The sequence below is a fragment of the Excalfactoria chinensis genome, chromosome 2 (assembly GCF_039878825.1).
Source record: "Excalfactoria chinensis isolate bCotChi1 chromosome 2, bCotChi1.hap2, whole genome shotgun sequence".
Taxonomy (NCBI): Eukaryota; Metazoa; Chordata; class Aves; order Galliformes; family Phasianidae; genus Excalfactoria; species Excalfactoria chinensis.
In genome coordinates, this window is record NC_092826.1 from 80,051,288 (window position 1) to 80,068,026 (window position 16,739).

At 41.6% G+C, this 16,739-nt stretch overlaps 1 protein-coding gene across 1 annotated transcript in view; it reads right to left on the reverse strand.

Annotated features, from left to right (window-relative positions):
- Positions 1-210: 210 nt before the first annotated feature.
- F13A1 (coagulation factor XIII A chain) overlaps positions 211-16,739 on the reverse strand; it is a 56,709-nt gene continuing 40,180 nt past the window's right edge. The window contains exons 8-14 of the mRNA XM_072329366.1: positions 15,937-16,040; positions 15,102-15,190; positions 13,544-13,697; positions 12,688-12,975; positions 8,788-8,948; positions 6,122-6,258; positions 211-2,364 (exon numbers count right to left, since the gene is read on the reverse strand). Of these exons, the coding sequence (XP_072185467.1) occupies positions 2,220-2,364; positions 6,122-6,258; positions 8,788-8,948; positions 12,688-12,975; positions 13,544-13,697; positions 15,102-15,190; positions 15,937-16,040 (1,078 nt within the window). The 3' untranslated portion in view covers positions 211-2,219. The remainder of the gene's footprint in view (positions 2,365-6,121; positions 6,259-8,787; positions 8,949-12,687; positions 12,976-13,543; positions 13,698-15,101; positions 15,191-15,936; positions 16,041-16,739) is intronic.

Genomic DNA, 16,739 nt, shown 5'->3' on the forward strand with positions numbered 1-16,739 from the left:
TTCACCTCCCCTCCCCCCCCACTTTTTTCCGAGATAAAGGCAAGGCTTCCTCCCCAGCACCAGAAGGCACCTTTACCACTACAGTTAAGAGGCCAAATTTTCATCTTTTACTTAAGATGCAGCAAGTGGTGTCTGTAGTGCTGCAACATAGAAGAAGCAATTGATCGAAATACAGGACACACGACGTGAGTGTGATCAGATATACTTTATTGTAAATTCCTATTACATTGCAGTAATAAAAGATTAGAATGGAAAGCAGGTTTATAGACAAGAGCAAAAAAATGGATAACTGTATTAGATGATTTAGACTCCAGTAAAACTGCTTAATTACTTAACAGAGATGGTCGCTGCGCATTTACAACATACTGTTCTGTCCCTTGTGCCCCAGAGGACTTCTCTGGGAGACTTTGACATTGCAGAGTGTAAAATACAGTCCCATAAGCTGCACAAAATGAGTGTGTCACCACGCCTGAAGCAAAAGCCCCAAAGGGTTTGGTGTTCGAGAACACAGAGTTATTCACTGAATAGATGAGGTGGTGTGGTGTGAATCTCTGCTTTGCTCCACATACTTCAGCAAAAGGGCAACCTGCATTTCTCCCCTCCTGGGCTTACTTATTTTTAACAACTGGTCACCAGTTTTGCAGGAAGCCACGCACAGCAAGAAGGGGAGCAGAAGGTAAATTGTCTCCCCTTCTATCTCACTAATGAGACCAGAGAATGACCTGGCACAGCAAAGCCACAGTGTTAAATTAGCATGAGGTTCCTTTTAACCTCTTGGGAAACTGTTATCTCACCTGTGTTGTTAGTATGATATGTGCTCTTACCCACTATGGCTAGCAGAGAGTGGCCACAGCTAAGCATGGGCTGTGGCATGTGTATTTTTGCCTTGTGTGGAAAAAGGTCCTGAGAAGGGTTTCAGGAGGGATGAGAAATGACCACACACACACAGCATGCTCCCCTAGCACATGGGAGTCCATGACTCAGAATGGTTCTATGAAGTGGAGTGTGAACCACAGATCCAGAGCAGCCTATGGGCTAGAAAGACTTCAAGGGAGGATCAAGGCCTTGGGAGGCCTCTTTGCACCTCACAGAGGAACATGCTGCAAGCAAGGCAAGAAGCTGACCAGCTTGCAGTTTTTGAACCTCAGGATGCATGTTTATGCCTGTAAGCTGAGCTTCTGCCCCTCAACCTCCCCAGGGTTGTCCATTTAACAGGACCTGATTTTGTAGAGGCCATGATTTCTTGGGGACTCTTGGTCACAGTTCACATGGGATGTTTGTTAGGCTTGTGGGTTGGCAGGCTGCTCCTCACTCCGCTTTCCTTTGCGCCATGTGCCAGATGGAAGAGCCTGGACTGATTTGGGCAGATAGCTCCCCAGAACACACACACATGAGAAATGGGGAGAGAAGAAAAGGCAGACAAGAATGGGGAACATACCATATGCAAGAGATGTGACCAGAAAACACAAGATTGGTGTGACAAACTCTGAGGAAAAGTATGAAAAACTATGAATTTTCATCAATCAAACAAGAGGAATGGTATATTAGCAGCACATGGGATGGGATGAGGGCACGAAGCAAAAGAGTGACTATGAATGGATGTGCAGACATATGAAAAAACAAGAGAAAAAGCACAGTGAAGTGGCAAGTGAGAACTGAGAGCTGGGAATATTTGGAAGATATCAAACCCTAATAAGTTCTTTCAGCAAAGCGTGATCTCCGTTAACTAAAATTATAACACTGTAAGATAAAGCAGTCCTGTTAGCTAGAAATACCTGTTTTTATTGCAGCCTGAACGATCTACCATAAGGTTGTGTAATTCACTCTAAGAATTTATAACACTGAGTTCTTCCTTTTTTCTTTTCAGTGAAATATCAGGCCTTAATTAAAACTAAAGTTCAGACTACTTTGGTGAATGGAGCCTTTCAGATTCCCTTGCAGCACTACTGCAAAAGACCATAAATACAAGTGAACTACAGCAATAATATGGCCTAGAATTGCCTTTGATTACGTGTATCTAATTTTGAGTCATTCACCATACAGATTTCTTTTTATGCTCTCCCCTGTGTCGCCATTTACTTTTCCTTATTGAATTTAGTGAAACTCAAGGATGATCAAAATAACAAACAGCAGATTTCTACCACTGTCTCTTTTTCCTCCTCTAATGTGGTCTTTTGAAACATGAGAGCAAAATGAAAGGATGAAGATGGCAGCTTGCTTCACGGTTTCTGAATCTGGATATTCAGCTCACCATACACGTGCCTCAAAGCATCACAATTCAGGCTTGCAATTAGCTTTCGTAACCCTGGTCGTTTTGGAATACATTTTACTTCCCAGATCAAGGTAGACATTGCTGGGATTTGCCTGTAGAAAAAAAAGGAAAATAACAGTATAGCCATCAGTCAGGCAATACTCTGAACCTGATCCAGAACCAGAGAAACAGAAGGTGGACAGTATAACATGCCTCAATCTTTTTATGTTTCACCCATTCTCATAAGTGCCCTATAAATTATTTCCTCCACTTTCCATTCCTCTCAGCACTAGCTCTGTCAAAACCTTTTCTAGCCCTTCCTCGAGGCTAATTCTAAATTTCCAAAATGGATCAGGTTTCCTCTGTCTCCTGCCATTTCCTCTCATGACCACTTTCAGAATGAACTTCTTTATAGCCAACATATATTTTTCTACTTTATATTTCCATTTCGCATGCGTACTATAGGCCCCATTTGGTGATTCCTTAAATAAACAAATAAATGCTTAAATAACTTCACGCTGTCCCCATGGGAGCCTGGCACAGTGCTGATGAGATGCTGAGCCCCTCTGCCACAGACAGAGGAGATCCCCTCACCAGTCCCCATTTCAGATGACTTCTCTGCGTCCACACAAATAAGTCAAAGTGTTTTTGTGAGTCCTGCTGTTAGTGTTACACTTACGTTACACACGACTACCCCTAACCCATAGTATAAACCAAACGTATTCTGTGCTGCTCCTGATTTTCAATTAAAATGCAAAGGGAGCCTTGAAAATTAATATATGTTTTCTCAATTCTTTCACTATCTTCTGTGCACAGATTTTGAAGGCTGATATTGATTGATTGATTATGTTAGGGGGATGTCAGGATATAGCTGTGCTAAGGGAATAAAGGAGGTGGCATAGCAAGGAGCTATTTATAAAAGTGAGTATTATTTTTTCTGGCATTAAGAGGACTATGAATTGAGACAGCATCCTCATCTCACATGGGTATGGTCCTCTGTAAATAGCTGAATAGGGCAAGAGTAAAGTTAATTTAAACTTTAGTCAGGGTTGCAAACTCTCATCTGGTAGGATTTAGCTATTAGATATCACGTCCTATGCCAGAGTCAGCACATGCTGGCTGCCCAGGCTTAGCACAAGTCGTGACAAGACAAGAAAACTTATTAACACTAAATGAGGTGGCTGAGGATCCTCCCACCTAATTATTGTTTTAGTGCAAGTCTGTCTCTGCAAGAATAAGAGCCATTCTTAGCGGTTAGCTTGGGTATTTCTACACAACACTGCATTGCATTTTGCATATACAGCCTTAGGCACCCTGGGGCATGCACCCAGTTTTAGAAAAGAAGCTCACGTTTTTAGTGTGAGCATGTGCAGACTGACTGCAGCGCCTTCCTTCTTTTTATCTTTGTTCTTAACATCTTAACAGAGATGTTCTGTTCCCCTCAGCTGCTTCATCATACGTCCGCTAAAATGGCAGCATGACAAAGCGATGACTTCAATTGCAGCACAAGGTTAAATACTACTTTTACTCTGGAAGTTATGTGAATGATCTGCAAGGGATGATCTGGACAGAAAATAATGAAGACACTATACAAGTCTCCTGTGCAGCAAGGTTCAGTCTATTTTAATGTGCATCTGGGGGACAGATTCTCTGAGGATGAAGGTTCTCAGACCATTTCTTCACAGTGCCTCAGTGAGAGGGTACAGTGCTATCATCTCTGATTTATACTACTATTACCACTGCATACATATGTACATATATGTGGAGGAAGACAACAGCTGTGCTGGGAAATCAGACCCACTTTTTCCTGTTTCTCTACTCTCCGACTAATAAAACAACTTACTTCTCTCTACAAATGCTAATGCTAGCCGAGCTCTGATATGTAGAAACACCCTAAGTGACTTACAAGCTAGTATGGATGTGTGCTTGGCTAAAATCCTTTTAACAATATCCATCACTGCCTGGTTAATTCTCATCTATCGTGCGAAGGCTATGCCCCACGTAGGCACTGCTGCTGCCAAAGGCTGTTCCATAAGTAATGTTCCTCATCTGCCTCCAGCTAATAGTGAAATATCACTTGTGAATAATGGAGGTAGAAGTCCCCACACCACTTAGTTCCCATAATAATGTTGCATCAACTGGGAAACACACACCTGTTTTGTGGAGTGACCCATATGATATAGAAAAGCTATGTTAAAAATACTGTGAGGTCAAAAGTCTCATCCCCACAAAAAATTGCTTAAGGGCAAGTCCCATTTGTAACAGTTGCTGATGGATGTGGAAGAAATGGAAGGAGAGGGAAGGCCCAGAATAGGTTTAATTCCCTTAGCAAGTGTAGTAAAGCCACCCCAATCCGATTTTCCTGAGAGAGAATTCAGTGATGAATGGTTCTGTGTAATATGCTGAGCCATCACACACAGGAGCCATTTATCACTCTGAATGCATGGAGGCAAATGCGATTATTATTTAAATAAACTACAACTGCTCCCTGCTCTGTCCTCTGTGTGTATAACCTGCAGCCTTCATTCGTCTAAGAGAAGTTAAATCACAGATTTTAAAATGACTAAGCTGATCCATTTCCATTTTTTTTAATGATGCCAAGGGCACAACTGCAAAGGGGAAAACATGGTGACTTGAGGGAAAATGACGTCTGTTCTGTGAGTCATGCTTCTCCCTAACTCCTGTGCCTTTGATGTACCTGACAACTCCTGCATCCTTGAAGGTGAGAACAGCCCACTGCATCTCTTGGAACACGAAGGATGCAGAACAACAGGAAGGCTGGAACAGCTGGGCAGCAAGGAGGGCTACGGCTGCAACTTGTGTAACTCCTGTAGACTGTGCTGAGTCACGTTCAGCAGCATCTGTGACACACCACGTGCACAAAGCAAGCGCACTATGCCCTTTGACAGCCGTTTTTCTGTCCAGCTCCACACTGGAGACAGGTTTTGATCTCTTTATCCCTGGCCCAGGTGCCATCGGGCTCAGACCTCCCCTACTGGCTGCAGATAATACCGAAAAATTATGCAGCTGCTGAAGCACAGGCAATTTTTCAAACTCCTTTTGCACAAATGTGGAGACGATCGGCACAGGTAATGATAGATAGCATCACTATGGCTGTCCAAGAATAAGCAATGACTGCAAAATTTTCCAAGGATCCCAGTTATATATCCTGGAACCGGTTAATGACAAGCTTATAACGCTGAACTCAAATGGGAAGAGGGTTTAGAAAAGTACTTGCTCATGTAGAAGCACTCCCATGTCAGCGTGAAGCACAACTGTGTATAATGAAGGCCACTAAAGCCTCTCCTTTTCTTCAGGCTCAGGAAGAAGTGCTTGTGTACCCACCACAGCTATCCCAGCAGGCTCTGCTGCATCCAGCACACATTTTGTGTCTTGACATTAAGCTTGTGAAGATTATCTGAGATATCTGATCATCTTGTATAATCATGACTAATGTGAGTGAAAAAAAGCCCTTTTTGAAGAGCAGCACCAGACTTGATTTGCCCATACTGAGTGAGTGGCAGTAAACACCTCATGTGTCAGATAAATCTGTCTTCCAGTGATAGCTACTCAGAGGTGCTATTGTCAAGCACTAAGAATTATGTAATACAGAGAAAGAGTAAACTTCGTCTGCATTAGCAGCTACCTCCAGCCACAACACTTCCCTAACAATGGCACTGAACAGATGAAATGTTATCACAGTCCCCCTATACACAAAGGACAATGTAACTCCTGACTGTTGAGACTCCTCTATGTACTGATTTTTACAGTAAAGAGAGCATCTGAATTACTCAGCACTGCATTAGTTAAGTGTCCCTTGTGAGCTGCCTCCCATGAACAAGAAGGTGGACACTGTGTTTGCTTCCATACCTGAACTCCTTTTTCATTGTCCTCAGCACACCGGGGCCCTCAAGGCGGAGTGTGACGTTCTCCAGGGTTTGTTTCAGAGGGTTGGTGAACTCCACAACCACAGACATTTCTCTATCAACGACCATCTCGCCTTTAGTCTGCAGAACAAAGTAAGGATAAAGCTTTGCAAGCTCATAATAATAAAATGCCCCACAGTGAAATCCACAGGGTTAAATACACAGTATCTGTAAGGAAAGAGAGAGGGGGAAATGGAGCATGTAGCAGAAGAACACAAAGCAGAGAGAGTCTAGCCAGAAGAAAACCATTGGATGGGCCCATAGATTCTTCCACTACAGACTTCTATACCCATTTTTTTTTCTACCCATGATGGGTCAACAGGTAGAAATTCCTCATTTCTATCGGTAAAGTAGGAATCTGCTTGCACAGTCCTGAACCTGAGGTTCAGGCAGAGGAGAAACTGGATAAACATGGGCATTCTCCTTTATTCTACCCCCTCCCTAGGCTCCCTGCCAGCCTTGAAGTGCATGGCTTCAGCAGGGTTTTCATTTTACAAGTGGCAGATGCCAGCTGATCCACAAAAGGTTTGAAAGGGCTTTGAGAAAGTTAGCTAAGAAGTAACTTCTAAGTAAAACTGAAATGCTACGATGGAGTCTCAGTCCTCCCACAAATAGTTAAGGAGTCTGGCAGTTATAAAAAGCTGGAAAGACTCTGGTCTAAGGGATCACGACAAATACCAATATATTGACTGGGATAACAGATGAGACACGTACAGCTAAGCGCTCGATTAGCATTTAACCATCTGAATTAGCAAAAAAGTGGCATATTCAGAAGTCCTAGCCCACTTTAAGGGACTTACATCCTCCTTATTTCAACTGCCCATTTAGATGTTTGAACATCATTGATACATAAGGGAATTCAGAATCATCCTGAATTCCCACACATGCAACTGAGATCGTAACCTGTATTTGCCAAGATTACCTTTGTAATCTGGAGTCAAGCTAAATTAGAATAAAATATAATTTCCTCTACTGTTAGCTCTGACAGTCTCCTTAGACAACCAGAGAAAGATCAAAGGTGTATCCAAAGATGTGAAAGGAAAGAAGATTTTCGTTCTTCTCCTTTACTTTCCCATTAAGAACTCCAGTTTGACAAACATGTTCAATGAAGACATCTGATGAAAACGAGGGAGATGGCTTCCTCAGAGTTCTTAAAAAAGCAATACAGCAAAGTTTCCTAAAAAATACATCCATACGCAGGCATATACAAGCATGTTTAAAAAAAAATAAATCAGCTGTTAAAATTTCATCTTATATTTAAATATTAAAAATAAGTAGAGAGGAGCCAAGCTCAGTTTTACTCTAAGATGTGGTTATTGGGCAATGGCACACCCCATATACTAATCATCCTTTCTTCACAGGAGGGAGGATAAATGTTTTGAAGCTGAAACTGGGGATCCTGTATAAGACGTCCTGTTCAAATACTGAATTGAAAGAACTCTGCTTTTAAGACAAACACTACTTCCAATACACATTTTGTCTATCTGGTCTCTGGAATTCTCAATTGAAAAGCAATTCAATTTGAAAATAATAATATTCCTAACAGATAGTTCCTGAAACAGAACAGATTATTTTTGCAAACTTTATTATAGTTTTAACCTACATAATTAAAAAAAAAAAAACACAAACTTTTTTTTTTTCTGTTTTCCTGTGGAAGGCTGCTGTGTCATATTACTGCATATATTATTATATGAAAACCTGAACAAATAAACTGGATTTATGGATAATATGGAGAAAAAGGGTCTATAAACATAGATTTCTTCCAAAATACTGAATTTTAGGAAGCTACAGTCATGTTTATGTGAAGCTTCCTGAACAGGTGCTCTGATTTTTTGTTATTTTTCGCAATTAGGAAAAAAAAGGAAAATTAGGAAAAAAAAACAGATCCAAATGAGATCATTCAAAGCAGATGAAGGCTCAGCACTTTTGAAAATGAGGCAATTTGTTTGGATGCCCACTTATGAATTGAGAACTTTCAGCCTCAGACCTGACTTTTTGCAGTCTTTGCAATAAAACATAGAGTTCGTGTCCTATCAGTCACTACACTTCTAGTTTCAGAGGTATCATGCCACCAACTTCAGAAATGTTTAAAACCCCACTGATTACCCTCATAGAGTGGCAGCAAAGCACTACTTTGAAAGCATAGTTCCAAAGACAGATTACCCATCCATGTTTGGAAGAAAATCTCATAAAAAGTGCAGGAACTTTCCAAACAAATTCACCTTAGCAATAGCATTATTCTGTTTTTCAGCAAGAGGTGTCTGTATCACACTGCTTTAAATAGAATACTTTTGAAGTAGTTGAATAACTTGAGTAATTTCTCTTTCACCCTTTGAGCTTCTTCAGTTTTCTTGCAGCTTTCTCTCCCCTTCCTTCACTGAGATCACTCTAGCTCTCTGCTACAGGTAATGCAGACTCAAGTGTAGGCTGCTCAGTGCAATATGTAACATATATCAACACCGTCATACACACCAGTGGGTAGCTGTTCATAAGGTTCAAGATAGACCAGAGGTCTAACACGCACACATGTACAGCTCACTATCCCAAAAGTCAACGCACAGCCCCCACACACCATGATAATCACTTATCTCCTGCACAGCCCTGAGATACCTTGATCTTCAGGATGGGAATTTCCAGGACCATTGCCTTCTGCATAGCCAGAACCTTTCCTGTTTCATTGATCCGCGCTGTCACGAAGAAGTGAAAAGAGGCTTGGTCCAGCAGGTCACTGAGATACTCGGCTGATGTGATCATAACATCAAAAGCACTAGCTGAAGGGAGAAACAGAAAAGATGCATCTGAACCTCTCATGTTCAAAGGCAGTTACATGAATACCTTGGAGAAAGGTGACCCAGCACCAAAGAATGACTCTTCTTCTATTGCCCAAACTACCTTTACTCCTTTACGTCATTATTTCCGCTCATGTTTTGTTCTCTTTGCATTTTGGTTTTAAGCTCCTTGAGGTAATGGCTGGGTTTGTGCATAGCCTCTGCCCCTGCCTGTCACAGCAGGCCCACAATACTAATGAAGGTTCACAGGCACTACCCCAAAATAAGCAAGAAGCAACACTGGCAGGACGTAGCTGCTGGACGCACAAATGTTAAAATCAGTCCTGAGTGAGGCCCTTGTAAATCTTTGCTTTTCCACTTTATTCCTACACTTTCTCTGCTTCTCTTTCCAGCAGAGAGATGCCACCAAGGATAGCACCAGAGCAAATGTTAAGGTGTTTGCAGGCTACTTGGGAGACTGTCTACTCCCCAGGACATGTCTGGATATCTGCCTTTGTCCTGTAATGGGCTTGCATGCAACATTTAGCAAATGACTCCTCCTGTCTCCAGCGTGCCCTCCAGAGAGCCTTCATGTGCTTCCTGACAATAATTATTGGAAGGAACAAGTCCCTCTGGGCTAGATGGTTGAGATGCAGGGAATCATTAATGTAACCATATCGAACTGCAATTCCCAGACCAACAATGGTGTGAGAATGTGATGCAGAGAAGCAGATCTGCTGACTGACCAAGCGGAATATATAGATCTGGAGATCTTGCCTGTAAAAAAATTCATTATAACCCAAGTAAACATATCAAGATCTCCCATTAGTTAACTATAATTATTATTGTTATCCATTATTTGTATCATATTTGTGACATACATGGTACACACTGAGATAACTGAACTCAACTGGGTAAACACACCTCTTTTCATAGTATCATCATAGTATCATAGTATCGTGCGAGTTGGAAGGGACCTTAGAGATCATCGAGTCCAACTCCCGGGTTTCGAGCCCCCTGTGTAGCGAAGCGGCACTTCTACCCCTCTTACATCAAAACCAGGCCCCTGATTTGGTTTTAGAGTTATTTCCTTGGTAACCACCTGACCTGGATTTACCAGGCCAGCCTCAAACTTACTTGATGTGCCCCCCACCTCCCCCTCACTTTGCGTCTCTTTTAGAAGAAATTCCCACAATGCCCCCAAATCGTAAATTATAAATGAGGCAAGGTATTTCTCATCCGTGTGAGGTAAACAAATAAGTAAATAAATAAATAAATTAGTCACAATCTCAGTAGAATTTGCTTTATAGTGGAAGGAGAGAAGAATTTTTTTTTTTTCTGTTTAAATTCAATCACTGCAGGGAAAAGAAAGAATAATAGACTTCCATTTCCTTAGCGCTGGCTGTGCTGGTAAGTTGCCAGTACCACTTTCAGCACCCGGGAAAGCCAAGGGAGACACAAAATCAAGCTGCCTTACAGCCTCTTAGAAAAAAAGAAAACTAAATATAACCGAATAGAGAGCACCTTTGAAGGCTCTGGAAGGTTTAAGCTATTCAAATCCTCAAAGATGTTTTCAACCCACGCAGTTCTTTTAATCATTACCCTGAAAATCATGCATTCATTCACTTCCTGTTTGAATACTTAGTTTGCTTCATTCTTTTAATATCACAGTCTGGAAGAATGCTTTTGACACTTCTTTATTATACTGTAGTGTTTTATTACCTCCAGATACGTATACACTTACTGGCATGAATGAAGCCTACAAATTGTGCTTGAGTGCCTCAGGAGGTATCCCTCTACCACACCTCTGACAGACTGTGCTCACACAGCTGCAAATGATTACGCTGCCTCCCTTCACACTGCCCATCTGCTCAGACACGATTCCTGCCTGCATGTGTACTCCTTTCCAAGGAAAAGGCAAAAGGATTTATGTTCATGTTTTATGTTGTACCTTCAGAGAAGGCATAACTTGCGACACTTGGGGTTTTTTTTGTCCTGTTATTGGACAAAGTGCTCTACAAACTGGTGACTGTAGCTTAATGGTGAGCTAATTTCCACACTGAAAAGTGGTAACAGCTTAAAACATGTTGCCTTGGCCAGAGACAGTAGGGGGGACACACACTTTTTGTATATACACAAAATAAAATGAAAAAGCATGTTCTGTTCTCTTAGATGCCTTTCTCCAGTCTGTACTCACTCACCATCGGTCATCTTAGAGCTTGCATGGCAATTTCAAGAAGCTTTTCAGAAACAGTTCACTTAGAAATAATGAACAGCGAAGCTCGGTGATGCTTAAAACATCACCCATTCATTTCACTTCTTAGCAGAGGAGATAGATGAACCTCAAAACACTAGATAAGCCATATTTGGGGTGATAATAGTTTACACAGTCCTTTAGTGCAAGACCTTTATTGTAAGTCCTGAAAGCAAGCATGAAGCTCAGAAAGAAGTATAATCAATATTTACACATCTCCTATGGTATGGCTGAATTCCCCGTTATAGAAGTGGTATGGAATTTATACTAAGTAGTTGAAATTGATCTTTTTACTGTGCCTATCCAAATCTCCAGAAGTTTTGCAGTATTTCAGATCAAATATTTAATAACCGATGCAAGGAAATTTCAAACCTCATACTGTGTTTTGATAGGTTCTGATGGAACAGTTCAATGCAGCTCAGACAGCCCATTTCCAAAGTCCTTGCAAATGATTTGAAGGAGTTAGAAAACAGCTGTCAGAGCTTCGCTGTAGCCTGGAGGTGGAATTTTCAATAACTTTCACAATGTAGATCCTTGTAAATGGGCACGTAGTTTATGGAGATTAATCAGCTCCAAATCAAAATGTGCAGTTTTAGTACATATTAACAGTAAATAAATAAAGTGAGGAAGAATGCACAAGGGTTTCTCACTGAAATGAAATCCGACCTCTTTGAGAAGACTCACAGTGCCTATTGAGCTGGGACAAGACAGAGAAGACAGGTGAGAATGCTCAGATGTCAGCCAGAATTGCTGTGATCCAGCATCAGATCCAACACTCTGCCACTCCCACTGTACTCAGAGATTGCTTTTGCCCAGTAGCAGCATCAAGAAGGCAAAATCCTTGCTCCTTACTGTCTCAGTAGGGAATTCAAGCAGAGGAATCTAAGACTCTGACTTAGCTTGCTTTAAAGCATGTTTTTATTATTTTTTCTGATCTGGACTCACTGACCTAAGAGCACAGGCCTGTCAGAAGAACAAGTGATTGGCAGACACTTGCTACTGTAGAAATCAGGGCTGTGCAACCAGCTTGCTCCATAGCAATGAAGAGGTATGATCTCCCCACCACAGTCCAGAAGGCACAGGGAAAAGCAAGCACTACACAGGGAAAGATAACTCACCTACCTTCAGAGTGCATCCCCAGCTGACAAATGCCCCTGCTGTATAATAACACATTCTATTTATAGATACACTTTTTAGATCACTTAAAATATACAAAGCCTGAAACACTCCATCCTCCAAAGCCAGATTTGTACTTGGAGTCAATCAGTCATGCAGCTCAGAGTAGGAGAGCATTATGCAGGGAGCAACGTCCTGAAGAAAACTGCCTCAGCTCTAAATGACTGTGGCATCAGGGCTTCTTGATACCCAGTAGAGTATCCTACTCTTAGCTACTAGAATTGTCTCTCTCCATGGTTTAGTGACAGTTAATGACATAAAGAAATAAAGAAATAAGGTTAGTAGGTTTGAAAATAACCATGCAACTCTTACATGAAAGGGGTTCCAGTTTTGCACTGAAAGAATGTTTCTTGAATTCACTCTTCGTGACACCAGTATAAAACACAATGTTGCCTGACAGGTATGTAGTAGCAGTGTAGGAGTTGCGGCTCTTGTTCCTGAATATTACAGTGACTTTAAAGTCACTGCCAAGGACTGCCTTTTGCATTTGCAGATCCATCTCAACATCCGTTTGTGGTTGATATGTGCTGGGTTGTGTAGTTTGCTTTTTAACACCGTACATTACAGCAGTCTCCAGAGCCAGTCTTTCTTCTGCTGAACCTAAAAATAAAAGAGAATCAAATTAACAAGAGAATCAGGAATACTGCATTAGCCCACTCGCAAAAGTGCATGTTTCACACTTCATGGCACTTGAAATTAATGGATGAGAACAGTGAACATCCCTGTGGTAAAGTTAGTATTAAGACTTTACAACTTCCATTTGAGATGGTCTTGAAGATTGAAGCTATACCCAACGAATTAATATAGCTTAGTTAATAATAATAATGATTTACTTTGTGCAAACATCTCTCCTTCTCAGGCCTGGATAAGAAATGCCTAAACAACTACATAGAAAGCCTTGAATTGCTTTGTATGCTTCAAGTTGTCCTATGATGCCTCTTTGTTTTCACCACAGATTACTCGGTATGAAGTGTTTCTAGTAGCAAACAAAGTTTGTGTTCCTATCAAGATATCTGCAAGGCTGCTGGAGTTAGAAATGAGAGAGTTCCAGAGGGCATGTTGGCAGCTTTCCATGCAAAGGAAGAAGTGCCAGAAGTCTGTAAATTCACAGTTCAAGTTCTGACTGAGGTAAACCTATGTTGGTACGGTCCCACTCTTTTCAAGTTACCTTCTTGGAACTTGTAGTTCTCGGTAATCTCTACCATATCATCACTTCCAACTGCCTTGGTCACAATCAGCTTCCCGATATGGGTTGTGTCAATTTTTTCTATCACTTGGGATCCATTTTTTCCCATTCTTGAGTAAATAACATCACTATTCACCTACAAAATCAAATGAGAAAGGATTGAGATGTATGGAAGTAGAGAGAGCAAGGGAAGTCACTACAACTCTTCTCAAAACAATGACATACTGGAATCATAGAATCAGAGAATATCTTGAGTTGGAAGGGGCCCACCAAGGATCATTGAGTCCAGCTCCTGGCTCCACACTCCTCACCCCTCATAGGACCGTCCAACATTCAAATCTGCCATGAGGCCTACCCTCAGCCTCCTCTGCTCTGGGCTGAACAAACCAAGGCACCTTAGCCGCTCCTCATACATCTTTTCCTCCAGACCCTTCACTATCTTTGAATGCTCTATAACAGTTTGGTGTCCTCTTGATGTTGTGGTACTCAGATCTGCCCCCAGTGCCAGAGATGCGACTGCACAGTATGGAGCTCAGTGGAACAACCCCTTCCTTTGCCCAGTATCAGTGCTGGGCCTGATGCACCCCAGGGACGACTGGCCCTTTCAGCTGCCAGGGCACACCTCTGGCTTGCGTTTGTTTTGCTGTCAGTCAGAACTCCCAGATCTCTTTCTGTGGGGCTACCCTCCCTGCATTGAAGTCCTACTACTTACACTGAAATCCAATGTTCAAAATTAGACATACTCAACAATAATGAGTAGATTCATTTTACTATATGCAACTCCAGAATATCAGCCAGCGTAAACCAGAGTTGGCTACAGAAATATCATTTGGACTTGGGGAGCATGATTACACATTCATCACATCAAAAGATTTATTCCAGCAGAGAGTGCTTCGTAGATAAAATGTACTTATTCTCTTCTGTGCTAAGCTATATACAATTTGAGAGAGAGTTGTTCTACAGCATCTGCAGTTCTGGGTGCAACAACCCTGGTGGGGTAAGAGGTTATAACACCAGGCCAGGTTCCCTTGTTCCTTGTATAACCTTCTTAGATCTGCCAGTCAGACTGCCCATGTGAGCACCCCCTGACCCAAAGCAGCCAAAAGGAACATGGTGAGCAATGATGTCTTTAAAATCACAGCATTAATTTTGACTGAAGTAAGCAGTGAAGGCTTAACATAACCAGGTTTGCTGGCAAGCCAGAGAAGGAGGTCACAGCTAACAAGAATGAGTAGCTAGACCTGGTGACTCATTTGCCAGCATAGCTGGAATCTGGATGACTACATACTGAAACTTGATCTGAACAGCTTTTTCTGCTTTCTTCATTGGTGAGTTGAGATGAGAGAAATCCACATCACCTATTAGAGCCATATCACACCTACAGGCTTGCATGCCAAAATATAATAATGAGAACAGTCTTTGATGCAGTAAGTATGTCAAACAACTTCTCAATCTAGAAACTGCAGTGGAGCCCTATCTTCTGTCTCAGTTACAGTCCCACAGATAACACTCAATGCACAGAATTTTTTCAGGAACATACCTCAGCATAGACAAAAGGAGCATCAAATTGGAAGCAAACGTGACCATGTTTAATGGCTTGAACTGATGCTGGGCCACACCTGTACATACCTGCAGGGGAAAGAGATAAGGAGAGAAATAATCCTTGTGTTTGATGAAACTTTTCAGTAGCTTCCCAGAACTCCTAAGTGAGAACTTGAAAGCTTCATTTCTGTTGCTATCCCTCTAAACAACACAGATTCAAGCATGAAACTACCTAATGACTTGGTAACTTAATGACATTGTGAAACCCACTGCATGTCTCAAGTGGTTGAAATGCAGTTAAGGATGGTTTTGGTTTAAGCAGATGGTAATTTCAGGAGAGATCAGCTAAACTAAGAGAAGATCTCACTGCAAATCTGCTGAAAAATGTCTTTAAAGAATTGCAAAATTAAAGACTGGGAAGAGAACGCAGTGGCTTTTCTCATTTTCCCTCCTGCCTACAGCTTGCTCAGGTAGTTTAACGAGGACTGTAGAGAATGGCTGATATGTAATGAAAGAGAATTCATTTGATCAGGCTTCTGTACAGGAAGCCATCCTTTAGCAGTGGAACTACATTTCTCATAAGCCAGGTAAGATCATCGTCATGCAGGATTTTATGCACATATGCCATGAGCAGTTGTTAAAACAAGGACTTGTTTTAGAGCTCAGAACGACTCAGGAGAGGGCCCTGAGCACAAACGAGTGTGGTTGTCTGGTGGAGGGGGTTTTCACAGTCCACACGCTGACACTGGTTTAGCTACAGTCACTTCGTCATTTACCACAGAAAAACCTCAAGTACTGCAAAGAGAGCTAAGGAGGACTTCAAGCAGTATTACCATCACTGGTTTCTTGGGGTGTACCATCAACAGCCTGCCATCCTCCAAAACCAACAGGAAGATCAGGTCTGGTCATCCAAGCTTCATTCCAGCAATGATAGTTCCTTAGAAAGGAGATGAGATCAGAATACTAAATTCTTGGAAAGAAGCAGAAACACCACAACACATCTGTGACCTGTCATTGCTTCAATAACAACACCTGCCAATTTAGGGAGAAAATGTCTGCTCTTTTTAAAGAATAGATTTTAAGTCTATTGGTTTGATGGCTGTTAGTTAAAACCAAAAGGCCACAATCTGTCATTATAGATCTTTGCCTGCAAGTTGAAGAAGAGTTTATTCTTCTACTGTGTGCTGAATGCAAATATAACTGAGAAAAGATTTCAGTGTTTGTAGACTATTGGGGCATATGAAGAGGTACCCGTACTACAATCTCCTTCCAGATTGATGTCTCTAAAAACGGAGCTACAATATGGCCGCAATCCTTTCCATCAGTGGAGGACATCTCCAATTCAGTATGCCAACAAAAATAAGCTTTGAATCATCTTCAAGCCATTGAAACTTGGTATGCTTTATATCCAGTAAGACTGAAGCTTTGGTACCTCTACTGAAGAGATTTCAGGATCGATTCAACAATACCGTGTGTAGCTTTGTTTTCATGGCTGAAAATATATATGCTCAGTGGGTTCCCATGTTGGTTGCGAAAAAGACAGGCTTCGTAAGACTGTTCTTATTGGGAATTTCTTGTTTCTCAGACCAGTGACGGGGGTCACATCTCTGAGACAGTACAGCTTTCCATGAAAGCT